Genomic DNA, 13,127 nt, shown 5'->3' with positions numbered 1-13,127 from the left:
TAATGACTAAAACTTTACCTAATTTAAAAGCATGAAAGCTACATTTCAGACATTAAGTGAGAAAGATTTAAATTTAATGAAAAATTTGATTTCAGCCCAAATAATCTTCGAATCTCAAGATTCGTTCTTTCTTGAATAAATTCTAATTCATTCTGACTATAAAAATGAAATTGTTTAGACTTAGTTAATCGCTTTAATTCCTCTGGATAACGGAAATTTTATCAATTTTAGTATTTCTCTTTTAGTTTCTTAATGTTGTTTTAATTAAATTAGCTTCAAACATAAAAAAGCTTTCATTCGATATCATAAAGCGACAGTGAATTTTTAAACCGTTAATCTTGGGAATCAAACAATATGTCTAAAATACTAGAAAATTATAGAATGGTAGCAAATAATATATTAATAAAAAATATTGCTAATATTATTAAAAATAATCTTAATTCCAAAAATAAATTTGTCACATTTCAGTTTTTGCAAATGTTTTAAAATGTGAAATGGAAAAGTCTCATTTACAACAGAAAAGAGATTTTGATACAATGTATTTTCAAGACTAAAAATAATTAGAAACAATATAATATTTTTGCATTACTTAAAAACCTACAAAAAAAAGTTGATTACTGGCAACTTTCCTTTGTCTTTTTAATTGATATTACAAAGTTCTTTAACCGCTTAGTAGTTTTAAATGATTTACAAATTGTTGTTATTAACAGAAGTTCGAACTTAAAGCTTATTTCAATTCGATTTTCATTTAAAGTCAAAAGAGATTTGAATTCATATTCATAAATTAGTGTATGCAGAGAGCTTAGAAATATATTCATTACTGCTTAATAGAATATTTTCATTTAGGAACGAAAAGTGCATTTCTGAAAGCAAAAGTTCGAATTTGAAATTTTGAAGTATTGAATATAGGTTGAAATAAACGGTAGAACATATGTTTTGAAGGAATGTGTTATAGATTCGAAAATTATTTGCATTCTTTTTAGGTAAATTGTAAACGATTATTTATCACAATTTTTCTTTTACATACATATTTCATTCAGGAAAACAATCTCTAAATAATTATGAATGTTTATTGAGAAAATGATTTAAAAAGTTATTAATTGATATTTTTAAAAGTAATTAATAATTAATTTAATATTTATTTTTTACAAGCTAAAGAAAAAAGTATAAAACCATATTCTTAAATGGTCTTATTTTGACTCCTGCTACAAAGAAAATAACAACTGTAACAAAATTTTATTGTTCAAAGAATTGTGCATTGAAATCCACAATACTATTTATTAACAATTTTAAATGTAATTTATAATTTATTGTGATTCCTCTTTGATATTAGCTTTACAGCCCAGCCATTAAAGTCTTTATTTCCATTTTGCTCCCAGGTTTAATGATCTTAAATTCTTAAATTTTTAATATTTGATTACTTTCAATACCACTTCGTAATTCCTTTTATCAAACTTTTAAATTTGCTATTCTGTAAACTTTAAATATATTTCATATTCTATCCTCTTTACAAAATTTAGAGGAAAAGGTTTAAAAAAGAGAGCATAAGAAAATTTTGGGGCATTGCGAATATATTGATTATAAACTGAAATGTGCTTGAATAATATAAATAATTCATGTAAAATAACTGCCTTTGAATTTCCATAATACATAAAGAACTTATTTAAATTCTGTAAGATTCTTGAATAAATAAAAAATATTACTAAGAAGAAAAAAGAATAGTCAAGATTATTTTCGATTTCTTTTTTATTGATTTTTTTTATTAAAGAATCCATAGCTATTTTTTTAAATAAATTATCCTGAAATAAAAAGTTATTGCATTACAAAATGACATTTGTTTCGGATTTTATTGCACCATGTCTACTTTTTGTCTTCTTGCTTTTTTTTAAATATTAAATCCAAGCCTCATGAGAAATTCTGCATTGCCTAATTCTATCTGCTTTTTGTAAATCAATCCAGTGACTTTTAATAACAATTTTTCTATCAATTTCGTTTGAATTATTTTATTCCTAAAATCGCGAGCTACTTATGGTCACATGAAAGACAACTTTTAAAAACTTTACTAGTCTTCTTTTACTTTTTTTATGTTAACATTAAAATATCTGTTTATGAAAATCACTTTATGCGATGGAATGCTCTTTTACAAATAGTTGTCTCTTTTGGATAGTGGTTATGTGAGTGATCAGACTTTAAAATGTCACTTTTAACACATAATGAAATCATTTAATAACTCTTCTTATTACGTGTAATTTCTAATTTTGTAATCTTAATTTTTTTTAAAGTTATCATGCATGCTGAAAAGCATTTTAGGGTTATAATTTTCCTTGCAAAAAAGATTTTTTTTATGTAGTTAAAAATAGCACAAAGCCTTTATTCATGCTTTTCATCAAAAAGCAAATTTTAATCGAGTTTCTTCTCTCTGAAATGTATGAGAATCGAATTCATTCTTTACAAACAATTTGGTGGCTAAAATGATGTTCATTTATATTTTATAAAATATTTATTTATATTTTAAATTTTTAAAAAAAAATTAAAATTGTGATCTTTTTAAAAAATTTTGTGAAATTTTTGTTGCGATTCAGAAATATAAATGATGTATAACCTTATTATCTTTTCGCTTTACCAAATATTTGTCAAATTATTTTATTTCAAAATTTAGTTTCTTCAATTATTTGAGAGTTATTTTTATTAGTGAAATCTTGTATTTTATATTTATTTTGTTTCATCATTAATATTTTTTTTAAAATATAAATGGAACAAGTATCTCTCAATCTCAAACATAAACTTATTATTTATTCCTTTATTGTAAAAATTCTTCATCAGAATGAATGAGCATTAAAAGCACTAAATTAAAAAAAAAATTCTTTTTCTGTTTTCGAAAATACATGAACAAAATCTCAATGAATTGCTTTCAAAAATTTATATAATAAATTTAATCTTTCGTATTTAAATTAGATATCATTTTAAATGAGATTTCAAATTAGTGAGATTCACTAATTGTCAATTAAATTAGAATTATACTTCACTAATTACATTTCTTTAATTGAAATCCAATTCATTAGAACTAGATTCACTAATTGTCACTTAAATTATATTTCACTAGTTGTCACAAGTACTGTAATTCATACAATACTAGTAAAAACTTTACTGTACAAATATTGTATGCTATAAAATTTATATTTTCCTGAATATGCTTTCCGGGTAATTGTAATGCAATATTTCAAAATAAATAATAAAAATAAAAAGTTATCATATCTCAAGCAAAACTCTTCCGTCGTAAATCATAAAAGAGCAAAAAAAACAAAAACAAAAAAGCTTTAAAAAGTGGGAGGGGAAGATGAAACAAGCAGAAAAAAGGGGAGAAAAAATAAGTAAGCGAAACATTCTTGCCAAGTACCGCACGCGCCGTCTGGAACGACATCTCGGATGCGAGTGATGAGCGGTATTCATCCCCCTGTTTCCGAAGATGGCCGGCAGGGCGCGTTGCTACCGTAGCAACCAGTGAAGCAACGGATGGGATAATGGGACGGAGCGCGTGCCTTTGGTTTGGATTTGTGGTCAAGAGTGGTCACTGGCACACGTGCTGACCATCGCGGACAGTACAGTCGCTCCTATCTCTTCTCCAGTGAATGACGATGTGCATTACAGACACTGCTATGAACGGAGCAGGTATGTGTATTTATCTTTCGAGCAGAATTTTGTATAAATAAATAAAAGAGCAGGTATTTATATAGATAAACCAGTAACTTTTGAGATATGAAAACTGAAATGATTAATTTAATTTAATGCTTCGTATTTTTATGCAAATCTATTTTATACGTACGCAGATGCATAAAAATTAGGAATGAAGAATTTATTTGATTATAAATTTCCGTAACTATGTTTCCTTAATTTGCTTTATGTTATTTTTGCCATTTAAAATAAACGATTGATGAGATAAATTTTAATTTAATTCTGCATAATTAAGTCAACTTCAAATCCATATTTAACTTTGGGAAAATTAAAAATACTTACTTAATTTCAAATGTAAATTGTAGTTTTAATCTTCCCAGATTCTGGAACTATACAGAGTAAACATCGAGAAAATACAAATAAAATTTTACCGATTTAATTTAATGCATCGGTATACATACGAAGATTAAATTAAATAGGATTTATCAGATACATACGAAGATTAAATTAAATCGGATTTATCAGATACATACGAAGATTAAATTACCGATTTAATCAGATACTTCCTATATGCATACGAAGTATCTGATATAGGAATAGTTTTCGAATAGTTTCTATTCTACAAAAAGAATAGAGGCATTTATCTTTTATATATCATGTTTGCGTCGCTATAAAATCTCATTTAAAGGCACGCGATATTAATATGAATTTTATTTTAATCGCGATATTTAATTTTAATCCAATTTTAATAAGTAATTAATTCTACAATATTATGCGTTATATATGTTCATAAAAAGGTTGTTATTGCGAGAATAGTAGAACTATTTTTAAGGGAATTGAAACGCATACTTCCTACATTTTATTTTTATGGAACTTATTTTAGATTGCTACCAATGAAGAAAACCAAACATGTTGCTTTTTATTTGATGATGCATGGTGCTAGCTATTCGGTAAATAATTTTCTGGCTAAAATGTGTAAACTTTTTCCAACTGAATAATTGAGAGAATGTAAGAAATTTTTTTATATGACAAAAGAGACTTCAAAAGTTGCCATATTTTTCTGCTATGCCTTTTCTTTTTGTGGCTCTGTAAGAGAAAGAAAGATATTTATTTACTACGCATTTATTGATTTCTTAATAAATTTGTAGTTTACTTTGAAGTAAACGATATTTGTAAATTAATTTTTCGAGAGGCTTCAACCAAACGATGCTTAAAACTGGTATTCGTCATTTGTTGAAGTCATAAACAACATTTCTATTTTAAACAATCATTCGTGTTTATTGATCAAAGGGGAACATATACTGGGCTTTCAGCACTTAATTAAGGGTTAGATAGTAATGTTGTTATAACAGTGCTTTTTCTGAAAAAGCCATATTTTACCTTTTTTTTATGCCGTTATACCTTTTAAATAATGACATAAAACAACATATTTCTATTATCTTAATCTGCAGTTAGATGTTGCGTTCATAACTTTGTCATTAGTATGATTTGTGCGAAAACGTTTTTGTAGTCTAACATTATTTTGGTAAATATTAGTATAATAGCTAGTATTAGAATTACTAGTTTATAACTTAAATCTGATTTTTTTGATAAAGGATAATCACATTAGTATTCTGCAAAAAAATATTCACTAATGATAGGAATTAAAAATTTAATTATTCTGAGGTATTTGCCAAAATATGCAGCTTAAAAAATATGATTTATTTTATTATTCTTTCACCTAACAGTTGTATAAAGATTTCCCGTCATAAGGTTTCAAGGATATATTTTAACTTATGTCTCAGTGAAATAAATTAGCCAATGCCGATAACAAATTTATAAATTTGTATTTCTTAACCAGGCAAGTAGCGTTGCCATATATGAACCAAATGTCAAAGCTACTTGCTTGACCAATCGAAATTTTTATTTAAAAAATCAATTTTTTTTCACTTATGCATTTTTTTCCTTCAAATTTGCTTTCAGTTGTTAAATATTTCGTTTGTTTTGACGCTGTCAAGTGTACAAGATCGGTAAATGTTCAAATATGGTAAATAAAACCTTTACTGTGGTTTTCTATAATATATTAAAAGCTTTGAAACATTAAATCAAAGTCGTCATTGTCATCGCTCTTTCATAAAAATGCTTAATTCCTAAAAAAAATTGAGTTTGTATTTCATTTTATTGAATTTTGAAATGTTAATATTAGAAAAATCATGATCTGACATTTAACCATTTATGTTAATATCACGACTTTTCTATTAATATACATTTCCCACTTCTACTCAATGAGAGAAATATTTTGCTTTGATGTTTTTTAAGCTTCGAATCACATGTCTTATAATACAATTTTTCCCTTGAAAACAAAGCCACCATTTACTTTAAACGATGAATTCTTTGTGAACATTGAATGCATTCTCATTTCCTACATTTGTATCCTATGCCGAATCAATGTAGGTTAAGTGTACCAAACAGCAGGCCGAGGTCGACAACAAACGGTAAACTGTGTAGAATGCCAACATCTGGCCTTAACCTTCCAACACATCCTCCCCCACCATCCACTCAACACCCCCATGCTCCGGAAATGACGTTCTGAAGTTCCTCTGTGCACCCTCCATTAAAAATATCAACAGCAAAAAAAGACAGAAAAAAGGAAACGGTTTACCACCCTCACTTTGGGACTCCTCTTTGCTTCGCTATGCAAGGGACTCAAAGTGAACACCCCCACCTCTCGTTTAGGCGATTCGCAAGGGGGTGTAAGCTCTCGGTCAGAAGGAAATCGCTTAAAAATTTTTGCATCTGGAGATCTGAAGTAGATCGGTCATGTCGAGTTGTTGACTAAAAAATAACGACATCCTGGTTCAGGAAGGCCTCCCTTTCTGGTGGTCGGGGGTGGAGATAAAGGAGTGTGTGTCTGAGGAAGTGAAGAATTCTGCAAAACAGGAAAGGCAACTTCCTCCTTGAATGAAACAAGAGTAGTGATCTATTCACAGGTTATTTAAACAGGTTTGGTTTAATGATTTTGATAGTGAAAAATAATTTTTAATATTTAGATTAATGTATGATTTAATCTAAAGAATTAAATAATTTAAGTTTGCATAATTTTTAATGAGAATTATTACACGAAATTATTTTTAAAAAATACCAGGTCTTTAATTAAAAGAGGAAAAGTTGGAACCACCCCCAATTTACATATGTTATAAACTTAATGCAAAATATTCTAATTTCTGTTTAAATTAAATTAGTGTATGGGCATCATATTATAGAGATATTCGGCAGTGTAAAATCAATTATGCATGTCTGACCAAACTGTTGTAAAATCATGAAATTAAAAAATATATTAAAATTAATTAGATAATCTGTTTTTCTTAGACACATAGTGATTGCTTCTGAAATATATACATTGATTTAATAATTCTCTAGCAAACGGCACTTTGAAACAAATGCATTTTATAAGTGAAATGTATAGATTCTACAAATAAAAGAGCATTGTTTTGGCTGAGAATAAAATTTTACATCTTTTTATTTCAATACCTGTTCCTAAAATGAGCTATGACTTCTCAGAAAGAACTTAACAGACTTTATACATAATCTTTATCAGATATGTATGTTAAGAAAAAATCTTTATCAGAAATGTATATAAATTCAAAATTTTCCTTTTGTATCGGAATATCTTATACACTTAAAATATTTGATAAAAAAGTTAATCTTTTCGAAATATTATGCTTTTTGTTCAAACACTAAGATACTTACAAAACAAGAAATGACCAGTCATAATATAATTTAGAAGTGCGTCCTGTTTTATTTAAATTAATATTTCTTTAAATTACATAGAAAAAAATATCCTTTTACCTTCATTCCATTCAATTCTTCAACGATAGACTTAGGCTTTCTTTTGTTGTAAAAATTATTATTTCCAAAATCTTAAATTATGTTTTATCAAATTTCTAAAAAAAAAAAATATTTTTTTTAGTAATATATCTTCTGACTAATGTTAGATATAATGTGAAAGATATAATTCGTTGTCCCCAGCATTCATATCTCCCTCCTTATAGCAAATATATTAATTAAGAATTTTTTAAATGCCTAAAATAACTACAATCTTTTTAGAATTTTATTTTGTATAAATAACGTGATGCAATACAAATTAAATTCCAAATTCCCTTTCTATTAATATGAGATTTTTTTTTCACATCATGGTAGTTGAACAAAAACATTGTTAAACATTCTTTGTTAGAATAAATTTATTTTTAAAATGTTAGAAATATTGGTCTCTTATAACAGTTTCTACTATGCATAAGTATTACATCAAACATTATCCATGCAGAAACCGAATAATAATTATCGAATCAAAACTTAAATTGAGACGATAGTCTGAGATTAGTAAATTGAAATTTATTTTTTTCTTTAGAACAATGCAACAGAGTACGTCATTTCACTGTTTCAAATTTAATTCTTTTAATGTTAAAATAGTCATGTTTTTAAATATATTTATACTTAAACTACTACGTAAAAGATTCATTTTGCTTCTGACTGCCATTACGAGATTGATTAAAATTTAGCAAAATATGTATAAAGGACGAAAAAAATAACTAAACAATTATGAAATTGTAATTTTAAAAATGTGTTTTGAAGAATAAGGATTCATAATAATCATCATAAAGGATCCAACTTTTTTCATGTTATTTGTATTGTGCTTCATATAACGTTAACGTCATCTTGTGCCCCTGATGCTTATAACGCTGAGTTATGTGTACCTTAGCTTAGTTAAACTAATCAATAAGTTCAAAGCTAACTAGCATCTTACAATTCGACTTTAAATCTACATCTTTATTAGAAGAATTAGTGAGAACAAATATCATTGAAAAATATATCCTTAATATTCGTGTTTAAATGGCAATAATTAGATAGTAAAGTAAATGATAGTATGCTAGTTGTTTTTCCTATTTAAAGACAAAGGTTACTTATGTCATAAAAATTGTGCTTAATGCTGTGAAATATTAAATATACGAATCGCATGGAACTACTTTAATATTGGAAAGTATTAAATATGTAAAACATTAATCATATAAAATCCTGAATAAATAAAAATTTAGGCATTGCGAAAATGTTTTTAAAGGGTTAAGTATTACTTTAATGATTTAAAATATGTAAAACAGTAACCAAGCAATTTTATTATGCTGCAAGCAACATTAAACAATACTGTAATGTTGTTACATCATTAAGTAATTAAAGCATTGAATACTGCTACAATACTGTAAAGCATTAAATGTTAAGAATTCTGCTATGTTAATGCTTTTAATGAAGTCTGCTGTGTTTTTGATGTCTGAATTTTTTTATAATCAATATTAAATTTAGAAATTTCAGTAGAAAATACTATTGCTATTATACCTGACTTTTGCATTTTCCTTCATTAAACATGTAATTAAAAGTTCAAAGGTAATGAATACAGACTCTAATCATCAATCAATCTTGCAAGAAATACGGTGCTGATTTTGAGAGAAACGTAAGCCACTGCAAAATAAAGTAAGAAAAAAAAATTGTGGCAAAAAAAGGGGAAAAAGAGAACCTTACACCCCAAAAAGCACCCCTCTAAAGATGGATAAGGGAGGAGACAGTTTAACCTGGCTCTTAGGTAATGCACCCCACTTCCTTTGAATGCTTTATGCGAGAAGCACGGTGATTTAACGTTGATTTCATGTTCGAGTTATATATACTGAGAGGAATGGTCTAAAAGTAAAGTAATTCGTTTGAAATTATGTATTCATTGGTAAATGCGTTCGTCGTTTATTGCATTAGCATTGGAAATTGTGAAAGAGAAAGGATAAAATTTGTGAATAAGTTTTAACTGTGTATTAATAATGGATACGCGCAATCCACTGTGGAAATGTTTCAAAGTCGGTAAAAAGAGCATGGTGAGTTTGTATTATGGGTTTTTTTCTTTACTAACTTGTTTGAAAGACTTATAAGACTAACTTATATTAAAATTTGATAAGGCTGATGCTATTTTAATCTTAAAATTTGGTATAACTGAGCAGTTTAAACGAGATCATTTTTTTGTTTTTGGTTTTTAAAAAGATATTTTTGAAATTTTAACGGCGACCAATCATTATTCAGAAATTCTGAACTGTATTCCATCATTTGCAATTTATTGTTTTAGTAAATGCTTTTAAATTGACATACTAAAATTTAAGCCTTTTAATGACTAATTTATTAACTACTTTTAAATGTTTACGTTCAATTCCATTGTTATAACTGACTATATATACATTTCTGTTATGAATTCTATAAGTACTGAATTAATTCTAATAATATATCAAAAGGGAAACCTTTCCATACTGGATTATATATCCTGTCCAAGCTTTTGTTAACTTTTTATAAATTTTTATATTATTAATTTAACAAAAACAAAGAACTAGTAATAAAAAGTATTTAACGTGAAATTTGTTTATTTAAAGAATTAAACGAAAATAAATCAATGAATATTATAATTTTTCATAAAGTTAAAATTATTTCTTTAAATAGAAATCGTTATTAGAATTTCAATTCAAAAGAAATTATGCAGCAGAATTAATTTTAACTTATATATATGTTTTTTTCAATTCATTGACAAAACTGGAAAATAATTTAAAAAAAGAGAGATGGATATGCTGAATGATACATATTTGGAACGATACATGTTCTACTTACAGAATCCTTCTTTTTATTCATAAGTTTTAATTAAAAAGAGAAGATGCAAGCATTTATTTCTTGAATTCTACTTTACTGAAAATTTCTAGTGGCTATGATAAGAATAGATGTATGTGAAGTATTGCATGAGCAGTTTAAAAATGACCATTATCATATTTATACAATGTATCATAAATGCATTTTATACATAATATAAATGTATTGTAAAATATCAACAAGAAGATATGATATTGAATAAAACTGCGAATGCAACATGCTTTAAAACATATGCGGCTTGCATTGTTCCCGTAAAAAATTAATTCTTATCTCAAGGCAAGTGATAGAAATCACTTGATCAGAAAACTCTGCAATAGGTGTAAATTTAAGGATAATTTTAATCATGACATCAGTTTGCATTGAAAAAAATTAATGATAAGAAAAAAACGAAAATAAATTTTGAAACCAGAAATAAATTAAAAAGCGTACGAAATCAAAACAACGAAGTGAAATAGTCAATCTTTAGTGATTGAAATGTTTTTACTAAGAGTTTTCATCTAGTTATTGAGGTATTCATATCATGCCTATATTGGTTTATTAGTATAGTATTATACTGAATTATTAGTATAATATTATATTGAATTATTAGTATATTATTTCTGAGATATTCGTGCAAACGTCTGAAGGATTTTGGAATCAGGTAAAAATGCAAATCAAACAAAAAAGTTAGGGAAAATTCTGACATCTCTTTTCCCCTTTGAAATGTATTTATTTTTCAAGCGAAAAATGAAATTTTAAATTATTACGCACTCTTAAAAAAATGCCGAAAAAATATAGATATTCTTTGAAACTTCTTTATCTTAAATTAATGATTTCTGTAAGCGATACTTATATTCTTTGATATTATACTTAGCACAAGTTAATTAGCGTGCCCCAAAAATAACAATAAAAAAAGTCTACAAAAAAAAGGGATAGAAATTTAATCATACTTCTATAAGATTAAATTTATTACATTTCGGGCTTTTAAAAAGAAATAAATCTGAAAGTTTGTTGTAAGGAATTCTAATGTAAAGTAAAATGCAATGATTATTTAAAATGCATTTAAAACCTCGTGCCAATTCAGATTACATTTAATACGTCAAAATAAACAGCTAGTATTTAAGTTTTTACTACACATAGAATGAACTTTGAAAAAATGATCGGAAAAATTTATTTTGTAGCAAACTAGTTAGAAATCATTGTGACGCTTTGAAAATGATTAAAATAACAGGAAGTGTGTTATCCACAATTTAAATGTTTTGGTAAGTATCCTTATATTATGCAAATATTTCTGTGTGAAAAACCTGGATACGATTGAGCACTATTATATATATATTGTGCATGGATTAATATAAAATAGTCGCATACTATGTAAATTTGAAAATGAAAAAAAAATATCTGAATATATTTGTTAGATTTTTTTATGACTATACCTACCATTTCTTATTTTTATGCTACAAAATTGGTAGAGACAGTATAAATACATTAATAATTACATGCACTTAATTTGTTACAAAATTAAAAGCAGGCTTTTAAGGAAATCGAATGCAAGATTATAAAAACTTGAAATATATATATTACCAAAGAAGCAAGATTTATTTTATTTTATTTTTTATCCTAAACATTATGGGTGGTATATTGTTCAAGATATAATAAAAAAATTCAAGGGAAGAAATGTAAATTGAAGAGGTCTTCAATAAATTTTAAAAGTATGTTCGTAAGCATATATATATATTACGCAAAATTTATTGCTGACATCGTCATACTAACGCTAATTGTATTGAATGCATTTATTTGTTATTTATTTGTAGCAGAGTTTAAAAACTTTGAATTCCTTTAAATAAATTTGTTTTAGTACTTAGAAAAGTACAAAGTATACATAATAATATTTCAAATTTTAGCACAGCACTTTTTTAAATTGTCTTTCTTTAGTTTTATTCACTTTTTGCTACAGAAAATAAACCGATAACTGCAAGAAGTTAAAAAAATACTTATTTAAAAATTTCTCTTTTAATTGTAACATGACTAAAAGTGAGTAGCAAAGAAATATCTTTTTTCCGTAGAAAGAATTTCAAAGATAAGAATGAGCCTAATTATTCTCAAACAGCTATTAAAATGAAAGTTTAACTTTTATATTTGAAATATAACTTTTTTGTAAACACAAACAAAAATAATATTCAGTGTTCGAAATTTTTTTTATCATTTCTCAATAGCCTATAATATAAAAATGAGGATAGAAGATGATTTTATCTTTTTCAATGAACAGGGTTTCATTTTTTTTTTCTTTTCTTCTCTGGCTGATCACCTCGTTTTATCACCTTTCCTTCTTTTTTATTTTTTAATAGAGGTCATTTTTAATAGCTTCGTAACGTTTTTAAGAAGAGATTCTTTGTGAAATCTTATCTGATGGACAGCAATTAAGCTATCAAAATTTATTTCATTGCACTCCGCTATCCGAATTTGATATATATAAGCAATTAAATAATTCAACTCAGAATCCATCCTAAGCTTCTCGAATTGAACCGGGCCAAAAAACTTTTTAAAAAAATAAATATCCTACTTTGATAACATATTTAAAATACAAGAATTACATTTAAATAATAAAAAGGGTTATAAGAATTTTTTTAATTATCTGTTTGAAATTACTCATGGAAAACAATTCTTATTTATTTGATCAAAGTCAAATAAATAGTGCCAATTCAATTTTGGAATAAATTTTGCAATTTACAGGAAAAAGAAAGACAATTTTGTTACTGTATATCATGGGAAAACAT

The 13,127-nt window shown here is 26.2% G+C and overlaps 1 protein-coding gene across 2 annotated transcripts in view; it reads left to right on the top strand.

Annotated features, from left to right (window-relative positions):
* Window positions 1-13,127, top strand: part of LOC129984204 (protein lin-28 homolog) — a 241,009-nt gene that overhangs the window by 73,919 nt on the left and 153,963 nt on the right. The window contains exon 1 of one of the 2 annotated variants that reach the window (XM_056094025.1): window positions 3,548-3,669. The exons of the other annotated variant lie outside the window; for it this stretch is intronic. Coding sequence (XP_055950000.1) covers window positions 3,630-3,669 — 40 coding nt within the window. The 5' untranslated portion in view covers window positions 3,548-3,629. Of the gene's footprint in view, window positions 1-3,547; window positions 3,670-13,127 lie in introns of those variants that run through there. 2 annotated transcript variants of the gene reach the window in all.

The sequence above is a fragment of the Argiope bruennichi genome, chromosome 9 (assembly GCF_947563725.1).
Source record: "Argiope bruennichi chromosome 9, qqArgBrue1.1, whole genome shotgun sequence".
Taxonomy (NCBI): domain Eukaryota; kingdom Metazoa; phylum Arthropoda; class Arachnida; order Araneae; family Araneidae; genus Argiope; species Argiope bruennichi.
This window is presented reverse-complemented; position numbering and strand designations above follow the sequence as displayed.